This window comes from Clytia hemisphaerica, unplaced genomic scaffold, assembly GCF_902728285.1.
Source record: "Clytia hemisphaerica strain Z4C2 unplaced genomic scaffold, Clytia hemisphaerica genome assembly, whole genome shotgun sequence".
Lineage (NCBI taxonomy): Eukaryota > Metazoa > Cnidaria > Hydrozoa > Leptothecata > Clytiidae > Clytia > Clytia hemisphaerica.
This window is the reverse complement of record NW_027104391.1, coordinates 301,884-325,760: the sequence shown is the minus strand read 5'-3', so window position 1 is coordinate 325,760 and position 23,877 is coordinate 301,884. Positions and strand designations below refer to the sequence as shown.

The 23,877-nt window shown below is 35.6% G+C and overlaps 1 protein-coding gene across 1 annotated transcript; it reads right to left on the bottom strand.

Moving 5' to 3' along the window:
- Window positions 1–18,246: 18,246 nt before the first annotated feature.
- Window positions 18,247–23,355, bottom strand: LOC136819888 (fructose-1,6-bisphosphatase 1-like). Its single transcript, XM_067076124.1, has 6 exons — window positions 23,164–23,355; window positions 22,327–22,582; window positions 21,840–21,980; window positions 20,398–20,535; window positions 19,982–20,101; window positions 18,247–19,184 (listed from the first exon to the last, which is right to left on the bottom strand). Exons 1-6 carry the CDS (start codon window positions 23,328–23,330, stop codon window positions 19,008–19,010), a joined length of 999 nt encoding a protein of 332 aa, XP_066932225.1. The 5' UTR covers window positions 23,331–23,355; the 3' UTR covers window positions 18,247–19,007.
- Between the last annotated feature and the right edge of the window lie 522 nt (window positions 23,356–23,877).

Below are 23,877 nucleotides of genomic sequence, written 5' to 3'. Positions count from 1 at the left end.
GATCCATTTCATCAACGACGAATTGCATATAGAACACAAGCCTAAATGACTAGGTTAGAAGGACTTTTAGGAACAATTGAAAACGAAATAATTATGGTATCACTTATGGGAGATACAATTCAAGTTACTTTACAGAAAGACTATCCAATGTAGATCCCTTCTTATTAAACCAAATTATAATAATCTTTGACACTGTACATTTCTGTGGTTTGGACAGAAACCTCAAAGAGATTTCTTTTTCTATAAGAAAAGTTTAGTGAGAGATAAGTATAACTAAATTGATAACATAACATAAATTTTCTATAGTTCCTAACCTTCATTGTTTTTTAACAAACTTCCACAGCTAAGTAAAATTATACTTTACCATTAAATTCAGGTTCATTATTTTTAGACTCTGGCCTCTTTAAGAGCTTACTACATAAGCTCCAAACGAAAGGACAATTTGGTTTCTAAAAATCAACAGAAAAGTCTAATCATGAGATTCAAACAATGCAATAAAAGAGCACTTGGAGATCATTATTCTATGTACTTATAGTTATACACATTCCAAAAACCTACAAGCTTTTAAATAGAAACACAGGATATTGGCCAAAATCTTATAATACCACTGAGGCTTCGCAGACACCAGAACAAGAGCTTTCCTTGAAAACCACACCAATTTTACTCACAAAATGCTAAAAATAATAAAAACGTTAAATTTTCATCTTAAGCCAGCTTAAGCTTTTGACGTTTATGAAAAAGTGTACATACAATCTTCACTAGCTATCAAGTTTTCAAAAAGACTTACCATCAATCATTGATAAACAATATACATTAAATTTCTCATTTTAGAGGACAGAATGTTTGAAAGCACGAGACTGAGACTTATACTGACTTAAGAAGATGACAGGATATTTAAGAATCTCAAGATTAGTTCACAGCGTAAAAACAGTTATGTGTGATATTTGGTAAACAAAAAAGTTTGCCTTGAGCTGCAAAATATAAACATTTGAATTGATTCAACTCAAGTTAAAACTTGACTTACAAAAAACATTGTTATTGAATTCTTAAGTCCTGAAAAAATAAGACGATCCTGTAATGATTAATTTTCCCTCCATTAACATCTCTCATTTTTGTATTTAGAATTTATTATTTAGTTTAAGCACGTTTTCAAACGTTTTTTTCATGTTCCAACTGATGTTTTTAATATGTCTCACTATGATGCTTCTCTACCCCTTATATAATCAAAAGGTTGTCTTACTGATTTTTTCCTCTCTCTTTTTTCTTTTGTAAATTTTCCTCAAAGTTACCATAGTAGAGTTTTAATAACAAATCAGGAAGTTTATGTAAAAATCACTAGCTAAAAATAATTCTATTAATACTCAAAATGTTGATCTAAAGTCGTTAGAGTACAGTACATCTATTTGTTTACCCAACCTAACACCAGAAATGCACAAAGGAAACTAGTAACTTTCCCCAAGACATCTCTAATTTTGCAGTTTGTAAAGTTTCAAAGAGGAACAAGGTTATTTATATATAGACAAAATGTAATCGAAAATCATTCTTCAATTTAAGCTGCAAGTTCATCTTTACAAAAAGCCATGAAAGTATCAAAACAGACCAAAATAATAAGTAGAGAGGAAGAAAATTCTCAAATTTTTGTGAGTTTCATGAAATGTATATCACCCGTACCTTTAAAATCAACATCCTTATTGACTTTGATGGGTCAAAACATTAAAAAGAAAGGCCCTGCCCTACCATTGAGCCTTGAGAAACAACTTTGGACAACTAAACATGATTTGAAAATCAAAACATATCAGTTATCACACTTCATCAGCCACAAATCGTTCAAAGATTCAAATTACAACAAAAAATCATTCTCTCTTGTCATCAATTGACAAAATGTCAGTGTCAATGATAATACCCCATCTATCTTATTCGAAAGAAGGGAATGCGATTATTAAAACACTATTAGCCTATGATTACTACTATTGAGTTCTCACTTCTAACTTTACAGAAATTGAAAATTCCCTTAATCCGAAAATCATCCTCATAATCAGTCATTCAAAAGAAATGATTATGAGGTGATGTATGTTTTAAAGTTTTTTAGATTATTATATACTTCCTAATTCGTTTTATCAACAGAGATCTATTTATATGTTGTGCATTTGAATTAATAAGACTTCGTTAAACTTCTTAAAACCAAACGAAATAATCTTTGATTCGGTGCTACATCTACTTAGTTTTCTTATAACAGCTTTCTTGACACAAGCGCAATATCTAAAATTAGGTTCAGATTTTAATGCACAAAAATTGGATTAAGTTTTGTCAATACATAAGGTTGAACAAAAAATCAGTTCCATCAAAGTTTTTGAATATGATATGATAAAAATACTAGCTCAAACATGAAGGCATCTGCCATACAAAGTGCTCCAAAACAAGCATGTGTTTGCCAGAAAAAGTGAAAGTTACTAGCTCAGTCAAGTTTACGGTGAACTTAAAATATAAAATGATGAACTTTTACTTCAAATTAGAAGTGAAGATACTAAAATGAAACCTTAAAGGGATAATCAGACGGTTTGAGATTTCGGCATGTGGATTCCTTATATTGTCCTGAGCAAAACACCTGGTAAAACAAAATAATTTCCTAACTATTTTTCCAAAGTCGAGATATAAAAGTTACAACGTTTTGATTTTCAGTAAGAAAACAATAAAATTTCAAGGTAAGAACTGTGTAAGAGCGCATTATTAGACATATATCTCGACATTGTAAAGCATAACAAAAAGTTCTTAAAAGTTCAATTTCTCAAGACCATGAAAGGTATATCCAGGTCAAATTATGTCAAACCATCTTCAATGTTTTTCCTAAACTTTTTTGGACCTTCATACAGTTTCAACGGAAGAACCAAATGGTAACAAGGAACACTCTTGGTACATCACATAAACCAGTAAACCAATGAACAGAAATAATGTGTAGAGAAAATATTTATTTTTTCATCATCAATCTTTAAGCCACATTCTTACTTTATTTAAGCCTGCACTAAGTAAAATTGATAACATCAACCTATTAAAAAGATCTATAAAGAGATCACCATCAGTATTTTATGTGACAGACCACAAACTGAACTTTTTTTGTTGTAAAAAGCTCATAAAAGTTATATTTCAGTAAACAAAAAAGGTGATTATGACTTATTTTGCTTCCTTCAATTCAACTGCTCTTCTTAGCAAAATGTTTAACCTCATAAAGTTTTAGGATTACATAAAATCCTCTTAAATCTCTATAATGCGATGAATTATTAATTGTGGAAAAAAACTAAAACACTGCTTTTTAAAGAATAGAAATTCAAACAACCCTGGATTTTTCCAAAATTATATAGACCCTGCCTAGGATTTTTTTGAGAATTCTAAACTGATGGTCTGGCCAAAAAGTGGCAAATACTCTCAACACAGGAGTTAAAATCTTCTTTTTTTGGAATGGCCTAAAGATCGAATGTTTTTGGTTTATTCCAAGTAGCTTTTAGTAAAGGGTTTTAAAATATATCCTTCCCTTTTTATTGAAGTCCTTACATTCAAATTTCATCATTCAAGCTATGCCTCCTTCAAAAACAATGTTAGCTTCTAATACATGATATGCTAAAACAAAAGAGGGCTGTAATAGAGAGTCGCAGTGAAACAAATTAGGGTTGCAGAAACATAATATCTGATATAGTATAATCCATCAATAGCTGTAATATTACATGTATATTATCGCTTTCAAAATGATTATAGATCTGATGTAAAATCTAACCCCTATCTCTGTCTCTGTCTGGCCTAAAGAATTTCAAACCTCATTATAGAGAGACAAAAAGTATGCTATAATGAAATCGTCATAAATGAATAAACCTCTTCAGTTGCCTATTAAGAGAGTGAGAAAGAAACTGAACGTTTTTCTTCCCTAGATAATTTAATATAAACTTACTTTGAACCTATAAACTTTACAAAATTATATTCCAATCCAGCCCAATCTATTTCTAACAAACAAATAGGGAATATTCAAAGGAACACCATGAAACTATGTTATTCTAAGGATTTTGGGCTGCTTGCCTAGAATGAGGTCACCAAGCTGTCCCAAAGGTTCCGCCTTGTTTAAGCAAAAAAACCCGCAAGATTAAAGTTCATGGTAAAAGAAACAAAGATGTAAAATTTCAGCCAAATACAATCACTTTTGAAATCATTTGACTGAACCAAAGTTGTACAGTATGTGGCCCCCAAAACGTGGATCAAATTTAAAATTTCTCTCAAATCTAGAGGAAAAGAGGTTTTACAAAAATTTTTGCTGCATGAAAAACTTTATATATCTCTACTTTATTTCCCGGAAGTTCTTTTTCAAAATTTTCAATTTCAACAATACTTTTCAATCGCTTAAAGGTAGGTAGCTTTTTTTAAATGGCCCCAAAAACGGAGGTTTGCGATTTTAGCGATTTCTCGAGATATCTTTAAGATATGAATACAAAATTTTGACGATAGTTTGGAAATGTGATTTAGAGGATTTTGGGCATAAATTTGTTTGATAAATTTTTTACAGTATACCCCTGGTTGTCAAAACGGAGGTTTGGGGCCCCCAAAACGTAGGTGTAGTTAAAATCAAATTATTAAGCCCAGTGGTAATAGGGGGGAAAACTTCGAACATATTTGTGTTTTCCCTTAAATTTATGACCCGATGGATGTAAAATTTTTGATTTTACGAAATATTTCTAGATTTTTGATATTGCAACAGATTGCTAAGTCCAAATTGAAATTTTAGAAATTTTCAAAATGACAATTTGATTTAACAACGTCTTAATGAAGTATCTGAAAACCAATCTCTTTTTAAAATAGTCCCATTTATGTATGGAATAGGCTGTGAAAATTTGAGAAAAAAAGCTTAACTGAAACTGAAAATATTAAGCTTTAAAGGTATTTTTCTCCTATATTTTGCAAAAAAATGACAGAATTTGCCGTTTTTGCTGATTCAGCGAAAAATGTTATATATAATGTTAATTGTTATAAACTATTAACTTAAGCTGATAGGAATGGATTTCCAAGATTTTTGTGTTTCTCATATTTAGAATTTTTGGTTTTATCAATGCTGATTCTAGGGTCCCAAAATATTGGTTGATCTAAAGTCACAGATGTATCTGCATTTTCTGAACGGCATTAGGTGTAGAAAGTTTCCTATACCCCATTTTCATAACCAATTTTCAATATTCAAGGAGCTAGAGTGAGTTATATGCAATCTTTATCTAATTTTCGTGTTAAAATATTTCTTTCAGACGCAAATATGTTATCTTGAAGCTGTCTCAAACCATCAAAAACATGCTCATTTCAGGGCTGCAAATAAGCGTCGGTCATCGGTCAATGTCCGACTGAAAAAGCTATTTGACCGACTGAAAATCTTTTGTGTCGGTCATGATGTCCGAATGAAAAAAGGAATAAACCATTAACTTGAGAGTTGAAAATAAATCTATTACACCCCTGTCTCTTACATAGCCTATTCTTTTAATACTCGAATCCTTTGTAGCTATCAGGGTGTTTCTAAGTTAACTTTTATCGATTTGCTTTCTTTGTAACTCTTTTAAGGGTGTTTCTAAATTACTTTTGTCAACTTGCTTTCTTCGTAACCTTCTTTGTTTCTAAGATCACTTTTATCAATTTGCTTTCTTTGTAACTTTCAAGGGTGTTTCAAAGTTTAACTTTTATCGACTCGCTTTCTTCGTAACTTTCAAGAGTTTTTTTAAGACCATTTTCATCAACTTGCTTACTTCATAACTTTCATAAGTGTTTCTAAGTTAACTTTTATCAACTCGCTTTCTTCTTAACTTTTAAGAGTTTTAAGTTAACTTTTATCAACTTGCTTTCTTCGTAACTTCCAAGGGTGTTTCTAAGATCACTTTTATCGAATCAATTTCTCTGTTATATACAGTAACAAACTGTTCAAAGGTAACTTTTATTTTTCCTACTCGCTTTCTCCGTAACTTTAAAAAAATATATACACTGTATGACCGACAGGATTTTGAGTTTGACCGACAGGATTTCATTTCTGTCGGACATGATGTCCGATTGACTAAAAATATTTATTTGCAGCCCTGCTCATTTTTAAGTATAACCATCATCCTCTCAAAATAAACAAAAATCGTTTAATTCTGATAAATCTACAAGTCAGAATCCTCATTTTAATGACGACCTCCGTTTTGGGGGCCATATACTGTAGCTTTGTTTTCCTAAAAACTCACCCCAGGCTAAAAAAATTTCAAAATTTTGCATTCAATTTAATTCTAGATGTAGATGGCAGCAGAAATTCTTAAAGGTCTTTATGATCTATAAGCCTCTCCACATTACATGTGAATAGCAATATTTTCTGTCATAATAGTGTAAATAAGATCATCTCATTCTGACAACTAAGAGAGTGAAGTGATCTTTTGAGAGTGCAAAAATTATAGTTCTAACAGGTTCTAGTGTTATCTAACAAACGGTTATCTAGCAATTGATAGCAAGTTGTGGGGCCTTAGAAATTGGATGGCAGCATGATAAACAAAAATAAGGTGTATTTTCACTTTCTCTGCAAACACTCTTGAAATCAAAGAAGAGTATTAAGTTACTCCAAGCTAAAACCGAAGTTGACTTCTGGACTATTAGAGAAACAATTTGCTCTTTAACATACTCATACAATAATTCTGATTATTGCATTTTAAAGCATTTTTCATTGACTTGGGAATATCAAAAATAATTAGCAAAGGCAAGCATGTTTTGACCCCTTTATTTAGTTTGTGACTTTAAGCTATTGTTTATATTCTAGAAACACTTCATTAGCTTAGAACCTTAGCTAGTTTAAACAAAAAGACACAGAGCATCCACAGCATTAAGTACATTAAATCAGGTGGCTAAAATTCTCACATACATTCCTCACATAATAAAGCAATTGATATTTTTATTGAAGATTATGTTACTATCGATATTTTGACAGAAATGAACAACGTTCTTGCTTTTAAACTTATCAACTTATCACAGGTCAACAGATCACAGGTTACAGGCCATAGACATGCAGGTTATACAAATAACAGACCAGAAAATGTAACGCACATTTATAACATACAACTCATAACATAAGTTTCTGAAAATATTATTTTGGCGAGTGAGCAAAATATTTAATTTTGGCGGGAACTGATATTGGCAAATTTTGTCTAAATTACTTCCCACCAAAACAAGTTCCCTTAGGGTTGCTATTTTCCTGTTAGGTTGCTGTTTAAAGGAAAAAGTGAGCCGTTCTAACAGAGTGGATATATAAGTAAAATCTCCTTTTTAAATTGAAATAAATTTTTAACTCGCTTATCTCTATGAACACATTACTCACCTTACATTTCATTCTCTGAGAGTTTTAATATTCCTGTAATGTACCCTAACGTACCTTCCTCAAAGTGTAATTATTTTTAGGGGGTTTACGCTTTGCTTTTGCTTTGATTATGTGTTCTGTATTGACTAAAACCATTGAGATTAAAAGACACCAAAAAAAAGTTAAATTAATATACTTTAAGCGAGACAATTTTTTCAAAGGTGTTTAAAACGCATGCGTAAACATTACGTTTTTTTACTACAATGATTTTGATAGCATTAAAAAACCATAGTGAAGATTGAAACACTTTAAATATAAATTTAAACAAGTGATACTTTTATGGACCTACTTGGTTATCAAAACTAATCAATGAGCATTGAAACAATGAAACACATAAGACAAAACTGGACAAAATAAAAAATATATAATGAAAGCATATCTATTGGGAGAAACTATCAACACTATGAAAAAGTTTTGAAAAAAAAAGTAAAAAAGCTATAAAACGCTTTTCTTTAAAAAAACAATCCACAATCAGAAAAATGCTCAGCTTTAAATAATAAATAAGGTTTCTAGAAAAGTATTTTACAGATTCGTTTTACAGCCAAAAAAATAATAAGTGTTTCTACTAGAAGACTCCAAGCATTGCCCTCCACCGTAACATTTTCATCTGAAAAAAAACTAATAAAAATAATAATATGACTACAAGAACATTGATCTATGCTTAAAAATAGCAATTCTTATGGATAAAGATTCGTTTTTTTGAGCCTAAATATTTTTTTTATGAAAATCTGCTGCAGCCATCTTTTACCAATGATGTTAGCCTACTTTCATGCAAAAAATCAGAAAAAATTAATAGTCCAATTTAATTCACAAAGTCTTAAAAACCTGTTTTTTAGCCGTTTTTTGGCTGAAATTTGCCCAAAAGAATTTTTTTTCTCGAAAATCGGGCTCCGTCACATTTTGGCCACCCCCATTTTGCACCTTTTTACCAAAAATCAAAAGATTCCTATGATTCAACCGTCTGTTGGTAACAGACAAACGGACGGACGGACGGACGGACGGACGGACGGACGGACGGACGGACGGACGACGGACCGACGGACGGAACGGAACGGACGGACGGACGGACGGACGGACGGACGGACGGACGGACGGACGGACGGACGGACGGACGGACGGACGGACGGACGGACGGACGGACGGACGGACGGACGGACGGACGGACGGACGGACGGACGGACGGACGGACGGACGGACGGACGGACGGACGGACGGACGGACGGACGGACGGACCGGACGGACGGACGGACGGGGACGGACGGACGGACGGACGGACGGACGGACGGACGGACGGACGGACGGACGGACGGACGACGGACGGACGGACGGACGGACGGACGGACGGACGGACGGACGACGGACGGACGGACGGACGGACGGACGGACGGACGATGACGGACGGACGGACGGACGACGACGGACGGACGGACGGACGGACGGACGGACGGACGGACGGACGGACGGACGGACGGACGGACGGACGGACGGACGGACGGACGGACGGACGGACGGACGGACGGACGGACGGACGGACGGACGGACGGACGGACGGACGGACGGGACGGACGGACGGACGGACGGACGGACGGACGGACGGACGGACGGACGACGGACGGACGGACGGACGGACGGACGGACGGACGGACGGACGGACGGACGGACGGACGGGACGACGACGACGGACGGGACGGACGGACGGACGGACGGACGGACGGACGGACGGACGGACGGACGGACGAACGAACGAACGAACGAACGAACGAACGAACGAACGAACGAACGAACGAACGAACGAACGAACGAACGAACGAACGAACGAACGAACGAACGAACGAACGAACGAACGAACGAACGAACGAACGAACGAACGAACGAACGAACGAACGAACGAACGAACGAACGAACGAACGAACGAACGAACGAACGAACGAACGAACGAACGAACGAACGAACGAACGAACGAACGAACGAACGAACGAACGAACGAACGAACGAACGAACGACGAACGAAACGAACGAACGAACGAACGAACGAACGAACGAACGAACGAACGAACGAACGAACGAACGAACGAACGAACGAACGAACGAACGAACGAACGAACGAACGAACGAACGAACGACGAACGAACGAACGAACGAACGAACGAACGAACGACGACGAACGAACGAACGAACGAACGAACGAACGAACGAACGAACGAACGAACGAACGAACGAACGAACGAACGAACGAACTACGAACGAACGAACGAACGAACGAACGAACGAACGAACGAACGAACGAACGAACGAACGAACGAACGAACGAACGAACGAACGAACGAACGAACGAACGAACGAACGAACGAACGAACAAACACTGGTTAATTTATAGTACCTCCACCCCACCAGAGTAGGTCCAAATGAGCATTATATTTTTACTATAATGGAAGTGGTAAGTACAAACTTTTTCTCGTCCTACTTTTCTCAAATTTTTAATTTTGACGTTACCTGTTTAGATCTAAGCAACAGCAAAAGGTCCGCATCGTACTTTTTTATTATAAAGATTTGTTAACCGTTAGAGGAAAAAGTGGATAAAGTGAAAATTCTTTCATACAGAAAAAGTTTATCGTCAAAATTTTGGTTCTTGACTAGATAATGTCAGAGCTGAAAAAAATGGCCAGTGATTGGGATGATTGGTAATCACCAGTCCCTTTTCGGTTTCCACTGGCCATTTTGAAGGTTAAATTTTACTTGTGCGGTGAAAACTTGAGACTTGAAACTTGTTGAAAAAATGTAATGAACCACTCATTTGTCTCTGATCTGTTTTATTTGTTAATTGTTTTATCTTCTCATAATCATTAGCATTCAATGACTAGAGGAACATTTGGTGGTGTTTTAAACCAAAATATAGTATAGAGCTATTTTGTCACTCCATAATCTTTTCCTCATTTGCAACATTGAAAGTCAATGTAAGGCTGAATTTATCTCGAAACCCATACTTGTTGTACTTTCATAAATCTTACCAGACTTGTTAGCATTTTCCGACAAGTTTTCTTCCTTTAGTTGAAATTAAACTTTCCTTTATATAACAATTGGTCACTTTGACAACTAATTATAATTTTTAATGACTAAAGTACAACAATTTTACTGGTGTATCATGTGACGCATGTGATCATGCTTCTGTTTAATTTGATAGGCTGATTTTTAACGTTATGATTTCTTTTTGAAAGTAACATTTTCATTCAATGGAGCATAGCTTTTGATCTAATGAACCAAATTCAATAAATTAACCATCAAAATTAAAGTTAATCTTTCTTCTTTTTAATGGACAGATATCAAGAATATTCACCTGAAAGAGAGAAACTTTTTTGTGTGGTGCATCCGGTATAACATATGTAACATGCATATACAGATAAAAAAATTCACTCCATTAAGAATTAGTGAATAAGTTCTTCTTATAGAATCAAAAACTAAAACAAAGGGTGTGGTGGTAATCCTACACAACTAAGAGAGGTCCACCACACCCAAGAAGAACACATCAACAATTACTGAGAAGATGGTGTGACGATTTTTGATTGTCTTGGAACGAGAGTACTAACCACACACGCTCCAATACCCTGGTTGAAAATTACCATATCAGCAAAATATGACTCGAAAAAACTTTCGTTGGAAACTCGGGACAATCAACGTTCGAACTGGCAGGGAAGACCAAAAACTTGAACAAATTGTAAAGGAAATACGAAAAGCTAATCTATCGATTTGTGGACTGCAAGAGATGAGACGCATCAAAACCGGTTCAGCTTTGATATCAAATGAAAATATTAAATATGAAGTTTATTGGTCAGGATATTCATTAAAACGTATCCATGGAGTTGGAATAGCTGTCAAAGTTGATAAAGACATTCTCGTCGAAGAGATCCTAAATATCAATGCACGTATTATAATCGCCGATGTAAATGTAAAAGGATGCTCGTTACGGATAATCAACTGCTACGCCCCAACCGAAGATGCAACCGAAAGTAGTAAGAATTTGTTTTATTCTACACTGAAAAAGCAAATGAAAGTCGAAAAATGTCGGAAAGTAATATGTTTAGGAGACTTTAATGCAACCACCTCTGCGGCATGGTATAATTCCTCACTGAGAGAAAACATAGTAATTGATAATCTCGAAGTTAACGACAACGGTCAAAGATTTCACACCTTCTTCAACGAAACAAATCAATCAGTACTTAATACATGGTTTACCCACAAGAAATGTAGAAGGGTAACCTGGCACTCACCAGACCGAAAAACTCAAAAAGTATAAGATTTTATTTTATCGTGTAGCTGGATTAGACAGTATGTTAAAAACTGCAGAGTTTACAACAGCTTCGACTTCGACAGCGACCATCGACTCGTAACAGCCATAATCAAAACCCCGACTTCTAAAGCTGCTCGATTCGTCAATAGAAAGAAAATAAAGCAACCCCTCAAACACAATCTATCAGCCCTGAAAGATCAAACAATTGCAACAAACTTTAAAACTATGGCAATTAATAGGTTGAATTCTTTAGTCTTAGACGTAGACAACAACACCCTCAACAACAGCCTTCTGAAAGCAATAAACGATGCTGCAACCGAAACCCTCCCAAAGAAAGTGAACAATGTCTCACGTCAACCCTGGCATAATGATGATAAATTGAATGAACTGTTTAACCTCAGAGATAAACTCTTTACTGAGAATGCAAATATAAATTCTATCAAAGCTGTACGAAAGAAAATTCGTTATCGTGCCAAACACCTCAAGAATGTTTATCTTAAACAAGAAGCAGACCAGATCAACCAACTGGCCATTAACAGAGAAATCGAAAAACTTTTTCAAAGAGCCAAAAATCAAAATAGTACTCTTAAACCAGTCCCGAGTTCATGTGATCCAAATAAACTTCTTGAACATTTCAAATCACATTTTAACCCCCCGCAACAACCAGATGAAACAATGCCAAACGAATTGCGCAATGATTATGATAATCTCCCTCGTTTTATTCAAGAACTTCGTCAAATATCAGCAAACACAGATATTGAAGACAGCCCACCCACTATTGAAGAAATCCAAAAACAAATCGCCAGCTTAAAAGACAATAAGGCTAATAATGACGTAGATCCTGAACTTCTAAAACTATGCGATGATCCCGTCTTATCACAAATAATCCACCATATTACAACAAACCTATGGATGAATAATGATATCCCAGAAGCATGGAGCAACTCGCGCCTTAAAACTCTTTGGAAAAACAAAGGTTCCAAACAAGACCCCTCAAAATATAGAGGGATCAGCATAGGGTCAACAATATGCAAACTTGTGACTAACATTATCTTAAATCGCCTGCAACCATGGTATGAAGCTCAACTTAGTGATGAGCAAAACGGTTTCAGGAAAGATAGAGGGACGACGGACGGCATTTTTGAACTGAAACCTGTACAGCAAATCACTAACCGAAAGAAGCAGCCCCTCTTCCTACTGTTTGTAGATTTATCTGCAGCATTTGATCACATTCCGAGACATTGGTTATTCGAATCAATCAAAATGCGATTTCCCGATAACAATCTACCACCACTGTTCACTATACTCGAACAACTCTACAAACAGACAACTCTCACTTTCCAGGAATCAAATACCTTTCAAACTACATCTGGAGTCCGCCAAGGAGGACCAGAGAGCCCGTTCCTCTTTAATCTCTACATCGATTTTGTCATGCGTGTCTTTATGAGTGAAGCCAATGCAGAAAGTATCAACTTCTATAAACATTCATACCGTTTGAATCCAAGAAGTATCTCTAGAGCAAATAGAATATCTATGAGAGAGAACAATTTACGCAATTGGGGGACATTCGACATTACCGTGGTGCGGATACGCGGACGATCTCATCCTTTTTCTCATCAGTCAACTAGATTTGCAAAGCTCTATCAACTTTTTAGATCAAACGTTTACTCGATTTGGACTATCAATAAACGCTTTGAAAACCGAATCTATGATACTTAACTGTACCGAACAGGATTACCCAAAATCCATCACCAAATTGAGGAACATTGATATCAAAAACGTCAAAACGTTCAAATATCTCAGAGCTTTCATTCACTTTGAGGAACCGAATACCGGTGACATCGAGATTAATTACCGTATTCAACAGGCGACTAACAAATTCGCAGAAATGACCAACCTTCTTCAAAATTTCAATGTCCATTTGAAAACTCGTATCATCTTCTTAAATAGTTATGTACGTAGTCGCTTAATCTACTCATGCCAAAATTGGAATTTATATTCAAGCCAACTTGAGCGACTAAACGTCACATATCGTCGATTCCTACGTCGAATGATTAGAGGTGGTTTTCGTTTCGTAAATGAGTCTAACAACGATTTCCGTTATCAGGTAACCAACAAAAGACTCCATGAAATATGTGGTACATCAGATTTGTCCAATTTCATTGGAAAACAGCAGCTGGAATATGCTAAACATGTTATTCGTATGACCCACGAGCGTTCCATTAAACTGTTGATGTTCAACGATGATAAGTATACGAAACGTGGAAGACCATTTAAAACTCTGCTAGATCAAGTAACTGATCAAAACTCCCTTACAACAGATGGTCTCTGCAACAGTGCTATGTTGAGAAAATGATTTTCTAATATATTTTTTCTAGTTGTTCTTGCTGATATGATGATTGGTGGGAAGTATCTTGCAATCCAGATCAGCTGATTCTGGATTTCTCGATGCTTCCCACCCCTATAGTACTAGTCATAGTATTTTGGTAAAATTTATATATATATAATTTTCACTTTCCTAGAAAAAATAAAACGCAAGTGTTTAAATAAAAAAAACCAGATTTAGATAATTTAGTCAGACCCAAGTCAGACCTTTCAAAGACGTTCTATTTTCTTACATTGTACTCTGTATGGTAAATTCAACCAACACACTTTATAGCCCCTTTATAGTGCACACTATAAATTAAACTTTTATAAACGTACTACCCAAAAAATATCTTTTTAGGTACATTTTTTTTTACTCTCCATCTAATGAATAATTACCTTGTGAGAATTACATAAACTTAAATTACTATAACTTCAGCAAAAGAAAAATGTCGGCCTGGATAGTTTTTGTCCACCCCACCAATGTTTTGCAGACTGGACCTTAACATTTGGACCAGAGACTTTTAAGACTTCTGACTCACAGCTGATTGGTTAATCTTGCAATTTGATTGAGGGCTCAGCGTCTCTATGCTTAAAAAACTCCTGGTCTCGTTTGAAGGTTGATTCCATTAATTCTTATTCCCACAATATTTAGAGCCAGTTAGAATTTTATGGCCCAAACATACCCCTAACATTTGTTTGAGCCTATTGAAGAATATGGTTTTGAAGCCCAAACGGAGTCAGCGCATATTATGTTCGAGGTCGTGTCGGGATGGTGTTAAATTTCAAGTTTTATGATGTCATAAAATATGCATCATAAAGCACTTTTTCCCAAATTTCTCAGAAAAGACAAAAAATTAATTTTATAATTTTATTAACAGGCATGCTACATCCTAGGCTGCTTTTGACGTATATTAGTAAATGACAATGCCTAAGGCCCCCCCAGCAAGATTTGGTTGTGGCTTCTTCGTAAAACCGAAAGACACAACTGGACTCACTCTGTACTTTTCAGTCTCTAGTTCGTATTTTTCTGACTTTTTAGGACTTTGAGAGTTGTTTTCTATGTTTTTTAACTGTTTGAATGATTTTCCGATAGATCGCCACCGGTGGATGGGGATTCGAATCCACTAAATGCAAAGTTCCAATGTTTAGAAACCCAATGCTCTATAAACCACTGCACTACGGATTCATGCCAGGAAGTGTTTCTGACGGCTATTTATTGTACAAACTACAGACCAGACTATATTAAGAAAAAATCACAAAAGAGTAATTGTTTTGAGCTCCAACTCTGACCCTAACTGATACAGTGAATTTGGGTAACTTGCATCAGTGGAGGGAAACTTGCATGTTGCATAGCTATCAAATGCCTGGCCAATCAAAGCATGAAAATTCCAAAACAAATGAACTATGCAGCCCTGCTCTCAGAGCTCTATATATACTGATACCATTTTAGAATCTTATAATTTGCCATCCGTATATTTTTGGCGAGTTATATACTCACTTAACAGAATCGTGGGTAAATAAAACAGAGTGGTTTGATAATAAAAAATTGTATGCAAGATCATAAATTTCAACATGGATGGATAGGAATTCAGACATTTCTTGATGGCTGCTAGACGTTTAACACCTCAAATTTAATAATTATTGTAATAATATTAAACATAATTATGCATGACATCCACTTCATGATTAGGAGATATTTATACATTGTTACCATCCCGCACCTTTTGTATCAGGTTTGTTTTGATTAACTTTGTATTTTAACGACCAACCGGGTCATTCATTTGAGGACTATGCAAGTTTTTTCCTCCACTGATGCAAGTATTCGACTTCGCACGCGGTAACAACCTAATTCCTTGCCAATTATGCACAACCACACCCAGTCCAGACCACACTCATACCCAACCCTGCTAGGTTGCCTGGCAGATCCTTGCACTATTCCTGCATGTCGGATCCAAAAAATATATATTTGAGTCTTTCGCTTTTATGAAGAAAATATCCTAGCTACCTTGGAGATTTCTGGGGGCAAAAAACTTCATGTCTTTTTTGGACATGCCATAAGAGCAGTGAGAAAATTGTTCTTCTTTTTGTCTTAAAAAGCTGTTTAAGTAAATGGGAGGAAATATGTCAAATGATTTTCTTTAGATGTTAGAGCAAAATACTCACGGTGCAAAGTCAAACTGTGGGACGTCTGAGAGCTCCTTGTGCCTTGCTTGGCCTTCTGTTCTGCACTGTGCGCAGTATCGATCGATGTACAGTCGAGTGCAGCTGCAATATGTGATACAAAGCCTTATAATGATTTCGTGATATAAATCTTTTTTATCCTTAAGGTATCTCCGTTATGAAAATGTCTATATTATCTATCTTATGTTTGAGCTTGACCCGACTGAACAAGATAGACCGCTCGCTTCGCAGTTTTTTGACCTTTAGCTTTTCGCTTTGACTTTCCCTCAAAAAACTTCCGCTCGCTTCGCTTTGTATTAGCCTCCGTCTCGGAAGAGACTGGGCCCGAATTTGCGGACGTTTTCACAGTTTCACTTTCGTTTTCGGCTATACGACAGCGTTTTCAAGCAGAAAGCAGAGGAAATCTGTGAAATTATAGCAGGGAATGCTAACCTATTTTTCCAGTGTTTCTCAAGATTGGAGCAAGATTATTGTTCTAGAAAGTTCATAAAGGCCTAATAGTTTCAGATTAGTATGATTTCATCAGAAAAAACATTTACACCAAAGCTCCTTATTGATATGTGAAGGCTACCAAAAATAGCAATGTCCTCCTTCAGAACAACTTTAACATAAGGGACAAGGACAGTCAAGAAGTCTACTTTGTTGAAAAATTGCACAAAATACTTAGAGAAAATGGTACTATGGAAGTCCATTCTATACTCCTAAATGATAGTTGAAAGATCAGCAGTTGAGAGGGTTGATTAAAATAGAACTCAAAGCACACAATAAAAGTATACATACTGGCATGTTGTTTGCTCCCAGACTGAAACACTGAAAAGGTGTCCTTCTTCAGAGAGCCGAGAGAGTTTCTACACCAAGCGCAGGTGCCAGATAAGAGGTTGTCCCCGGGGGGGGGGGGGGTACTAGGGCAAGATGGGCTACGGGGATGCTCCGCTGGTCAGGGTACCTTTTTTAACCTCCACGAGTCCCAGGTAGGGTCGCAAAAACACCGAAATAGAAAAATCAGTCCCTCGTAAGGTGCCTATTTTTGGAAAATTTGGGGAAAAAGTAGAAAATTTGAGAAAATTTTGGAATTTCAGTCCCATTCAGGGTCACTTTTTTCGCAAATTTCGAGTCCCACGTAGGGTCCATTTTTCAGATCTCAGCGGAGCACCCCCGTCGGTCGACAAGGGTAGTACCCCCCCCCCCAGGAGGTTGTCTGATCACACCATGGACATATAAAAAGAGTCACACACACCTCTACTATAAATTGTTTGGAATCACCATTAGTTGATCATGAGAGCAGAACCTGGGGGTTCGTCTTACAGTGCAGCCCTTGAGCAGTGTAAAGATACTCTTACAGAGCCTTTAAAGAACGTCCGGAACGTTTCTGACCCTGACAGTGGGGGAAATCCCACTTGTTCGACAGTATACTTGTGGGACGGTACATTTGTTCGACAAATCTTAAAAAATGTCGAACTGATGCGCTGTCGAACAACTGATCGTTTAATTGTTCGACAGACCAGTTGTTCGACAGTTACTTGTTCGACAACCCACTTGTTCGACAATTTTACGAATTTGTCGAACAAGTGAGTTGTCGAACAAATGGGTTGTCGAACATGTGACATATCACCTGACAGTGTAGTTTGATTTAATATTCTTATTTTGCCGGAACCACCTGAAAATGAGCCCGAGATGTCGACATAATGCGTGCAAAACAAATCAAAATGGGTGCGAGCCAAATCTATAAAGTTACCAAACACCATACAGTGTATCCTGCTAAAATATGACCCTTGTAGTGCACTCATTCAAAAGAAAAGAGGAGAGGTTTGGCTAGCTTTCACACCTTTTTTAGCGGGAAAAAAATTAAATGTAAAAGTTCTGTAAAATTTCCTAACGTGAGACAATTGTTCCAGAATCTCAAAATGTTGTTAAAATGGTAATAGAATTTTTCAGCGGCGTTACAATGACTTATTTGGAAATGTTTATTTGTATGTTTCGAGTGAATCCAAAACGATACGAATTAGAAAGGCGAGAATGATCTATATTCTCGTTTATATAGCATCTATATCTTTAGTATTCAAAGAAACTAGAAATAAGAAATAAATAGACAAAAGCAATCTAACACAAAAATTCTAAATGCTAAAAAATATTGACGATATTGTAATACCGAAAGACTTCTCTGCCGGGACGATGCGATGCTGTTCAACTTTATCTTTAATATTTTCACATTTACCTTTAAAAATCTTTAAAGATTCCATACCAAAAATTAGTATTATATCGTTAACAAAGTCCTAAACACAGTCCAAAAAAATAGTTTTAAAAAACAATAAAAAATAAAGTATTATCTAAACAGAAAAGAAAATATCTAAAAGAAATTGAAATATTGGGTAAAAAAATTATGGAAAGAAATTCTACGGCATCGGCAAAAAATTATCTTCGTCGTAAAAAAAGCCTGCATGGCTATTGATCTATCTTAGGAAAAGTGCAAAGGGCTTTTTTTAATTTAAATTTTCACTACCTTAAAAAAACTGATTTGCTAACATGAAAAAATAACATATGTATGTGCAAATAGTATAAATAGGAGCATTTTGTCCACAAAGTTATCTTTTCTAATCCAAAATATATTCAGTGGAAACTATCCTAAAGTAATGAGAGGCAAACAGTTCTAGGTTTTGTTATTTGGTGCATATTCAAAAAAGATTCAAAAACTATGATCCATAATTTATCCAGAATTCTTTCAAGAAAGTGCGAGCAAACGTGGTATTAAAATTCAAGTTTTTAACTATAAGAGTTAAACACGACAACTTAGCTTTGGAATTTCAAGAAATCTTCGACATCTTCTTTCGATCCAATAAAGATAGGAGATCGCTCGTGAAGAGCAGACGGTTTGAGATCCAAAATTCTTTGTTTACCATCGGTTGCCATGCCACCTGCTTGTTCAACAATGTGCGCCATTGGGTTGCATTCGTATAATAAACGTAACTGAAAAAATAAAACACATCCAGCTTAAAGCTAATACTGAAAGCTTCGTTAGGACTGGAGGAACTTCGATTAACAAAATTTCATGGTTATAATGCGTGTAGTCTTACTCAAACCAGCTCATACTGTAGTCTCATACTTGTGGTCTAGGGTTGGAGAAGTTGGAGAATGTGACCTTTGAAAACGACCCTTAAAAACACAAAATTTTTGCGAAAAATTCGTCATCTTTACAGAGACAAAAGCAGCCAAAAAAATGACCGTTAAGCAAATTTTCGAAAAATCCTCTAACATTTGAGGGATACAGTAGTTTTGGATTTTCATTTTTTAAGACCCATAAAAAGGAGAAATCCTGATCTTCAGAGAAACTATTTCGACTTTTCGTTGTTTTTGTAACCCTTCGTAGAGAGTCTTGGGGAAGGCGAAGGTAAAAGTAGAAGAAAATTTTGGAATTTCAGTCCCATTCAGGGTTACTTTTTTCGCAAATTTCGGCAAAATTTTTGAAAAACGAGTCTCACGTAGGGCCCATTTTTCGAACCTCAGCGGAGCATCCCGTCGATCGACAAGGGTAGTAACCCCCCTCCCCCCGGGTCTGTTGTTCACACTTTAGAAGCTGAGGTATCTTGGAATAAAAAAGCATGAACGCAGTTGAAAATTGTATGCAGTTGAAAATTGTATACATCTGAAGTGTTGACAAAATATTGAAAACTATTTGTCCCAAAATCTAAGCAAACGCTGAGAGGGTTATGTGACTTATAATCCATAAGGATGGATTTGTACAAATTCATACAATGTCTACTTACTTTTCCTTTAGGTGCAGACTTATTTGCAGGGTACATAAAGATACCACCATACTTGATGGTACGATGCATATCAGCCACCATAGATCCAATGTAACGTGCTCCATATGCTTTCTTGTCACCCTTTTTAGAATAAAGAGAATGGAAAAGCTTGTGAAATAACCTAAGATGTGGATATAATATTTTCATTTAATTAATGACTTTGGCTCCCTGGTGAATACTAGTTTGGTTGCGGATGATATTGCAAATCATCACTTCTCAATGAAATAATCGAAGTCTTCCTTTTAGAAATGTGGCTCGTATAATCAAATCAAGCATGGATACTGAAATTATTAGCTTATCCAGAAAAACAACAATTAACCTTTACTGGAGACTATGAAATTGCAAAATTAATTTTTGGGAGCGATCAAAGAACTTACAGATGGGTTTTTTAAAGATTCCAGGTATTTCTTGAGCGGCTCATCAAATTGTGCTGCATAACCTTCGTTCAAACTGTAAATTTTTCCACGTGGCTTAATCTTCATGTCAGGGTCTGTTAGCAAAAATTCACCAATAGCCTTAAAGGAGAACATTGAAAATTGATCACATGGTATAACAGGGGGGGTCAAGCAGTTAACCCAGAACATCATCCGTAGTAACTGATTTTGGATGATATTTAGGACCACCCACCCATTCTGACACTTAATCCACACTGGATTTACTGTTTTTCAGTCACAATCTTTGTATACCACCCCCTAAAACAGTCCACCGCGGCATTTTGGCATGCATTAAGTTATTTTAATTGATGTTGGTCGACTTTCTAAGTAATTTTAACTTTAAAGAAAGTTAAAGCAAGACTTTGATGCAATTTGACGTTTTAAAAGACAGAAGAAGAGGCAAAAACGAGCATGAATCAGAATAAATGAATTTTCCAGAATGACAGAAAATGCAGTTAGTCCACGTTTTTTTCCCAGAATTCTTTCAGAGACCACCCCTTTGGCAGTTAATCCACTCTTGGATTAACTCTATTTTTCAAAATTTGAAAATGGACCACCACGGTCAAAACAGGCATAGTGTTTTGGATTAACTGCTTGAACCCCCCCCCTGGGTATAACGAAATTAATAACAAACTCCGTAGGAAAATGTTTTCCAATCAAATGTATAATATAGTTCAAGCCTGGCGGAAGCGAGGAGACTGGGGAGACTCCAGCCTCCCCACTTTTAAGTAAACGAAGTTTTTTTCTCAAATTCCTAGCGAATTTTATCTCATATTGAGCCTTCAGCCTCCACACTTTTACGGTTATTCCGGCGGGCCTGTAGTTAGCACTGATTTTTTAAGCCTGGCATATTTAGTAGAATCATTTGATGTCATTTCATTACCATGCTAACAAATACATGCATTTTACGTCATTATAGATGCGGTAAAATCGAATCTCATCTCATTGTGGTTTTAAGGTTGATAGATGCATATTCAGACATGAAGCTTAATAGGGTATCGTGTTGAAACGTTTTTAAGATTATTTGAATCTTATCTCTACATTGTGGTTTTAAGATTGATAGGTGTATTCAAACATGAAGAAGCTTATATGACATGACTAGGTTAAATGCCATTGTATTGAAATAAGATCATTGCAACAGATTGAAATCTGGTATAAATTAAAGCCTAATTTCGTACTGCTGTAAGGGCAGGTCGGTACTGGTTGATAACTTTTTTCAAACAAATCAAAAAATGAAGATCAATTCAAATGCCCCATATCAATGCTATTTAAACTCTTAAGAATCAATCGACTTGATCTTTGTCTCCTTTGCGGTGCAAAGATTTTCAAAGAATATTTTCAAGGAATGCAGTATGTAATCTCATACAAATGAAGTGGAAACTTACAGGATCGAGAGTGAAGCCGTTAACACCATTTCCAGTAGTCAGCACGACCATGGTTGCACTACCATACAAAGCATACCCAGATGCTACGAATTGACTTCCTGGTACAAGACAAGATTCTTTAGTTAATGGTCCATCATCGTCCTACAATTATAAATAAATAAGAAATAAGAATAACAAAACAATAAAAATCAATATAATTATAAAATTGACAATTTGAAGCATGGCAAACTTAATAATGTATGGTAACTTTTATTACCTTTTCAAAACTATACATCTCTGAAATGGGATTGAAAAGTAGATTTAGATTACTTTAATTAGATTAATTTTAGAGTATTTTTTGTGATTTTTCCCCTGTGAAAAGTGATAAAAAAAACACAGTAAAAACTTTAATATTATCATTACCTCTATTTAAAACAATCATTGGGGAAAAACTGACTTTACAGGGCCAGAAACCTTCTATGAGACACATATTCGAATTTTAACAAACCTTTTTGGCGATACCAAAAATTGAACCAATAGAAACAAGACAGTCAATATTTGAAGATCCGTCCAATGGATCAAAATAAACAATGTATTTTCCTTGACGTTCTGTTTCTACTTCAATCATGTTTTCATTTTCTTCTGAAACCATGCCACAGACAGTATAAGATGATTGCAACATATTGATAAACAGTTCGTTTGATAATACGTCCAATTTCTGCACCTTGTCCCCAGTCGCATTGTCATGTCCAGCAACTCCAAACCTTCAAAAATAGGGTAACCTTACGATACAGAATTCTAGGTTTAAATAGTTCAAAAATAGTTAAAGTTTGGAAGTTTTTTAATACCTTAAGGGAAAAGATTTTTGCGGGAAAAAATTTTCACAGAACAAATTTTTGCGGAATTTAATTTCGCAATTTTTGGACAAACCTGTAAAATTAAATTCCGAGAAAAACGAATATTCTCATGATTTAAAAAATCACATATAAAATTGGTCCTTTTAGGGCGAAATAGGCCATATTTTAAACAAGAAATCCTCTCAGCGGCGAAATTAAATTCCTTGAAACTTCCGAATTTTGAGCTGTGAACCGCGAAATTAAATTCTGCGAAAATTTCTTTCCGTGAAAATTTCTTCCCTTTTAAGCTAACTCTCTACCCTCCTCCCTTAATAACACCAAACAACATACTGATAAGAGTAAAACAGTGTTAAAAGTATTGACTTGTGAGAAACAAACAATGATATACAATGTAGAAAATGCAATGAATAATTTATCAGAATTTATAATGGGTAATTCTCGGTAAGTATAAAATCTTAGTATTTTATGCTTTGAAATGAAGGACTTACATTTTAGTCATCCCAGCTCTTCTGACAGCAGTTGATATAGCTTTAACAGCAGTCAAAATTGAGTTAAGGAGATGAGTCAAGTCCCCAGTAGCATTTGGTGATTTTCTCTGTTCTTGTAAAATGAACCTGTTTAAGGTCATGCAATCAGTGTCGATTGAACCAGCCATTTTGTGTTTATTATTATTTTGGACACTTAAAAGAAAAAAAATAATACATTACTAATTTGGATGACATGGATAAAGGTTCTGTTTTCCTCTCATTTAAAGCACTTTCCCTTAATTTAAGTATCTTTTGAAAAGATCCTTTTTAAGCAGTATTAGAGTCTTAAAATCTGGAATATCTAATATTAATAATAAATTGAGATTTGAGCCTTAATGGAATGGATATCTAGAGCTGAACTCACAGAGTAAAAAATAAGAATTTAGTCACCTGTAATTATTATACTGCTCTATTGAACTACCCAGTACTCTTTGAGGAGAAAATAAATACATTCTGAGTCAAGAGACTTTAAAAGGGGGATGAATGCTTAAATTTTAAGTCAAAATGTCAGTTAAAATCAGAAAATGAATAATATTGAAAAACTAAGCCTAGAGCTTAAGTCCTTAACCTAAAGGTGTGTCTGTTGGGTATAGATTTGAAACTTTCAGCCTTTGTATATGATGATTTAATGTTAGTCGTCTGAAATGAAAATGTTATATATGCATAACATGCTTG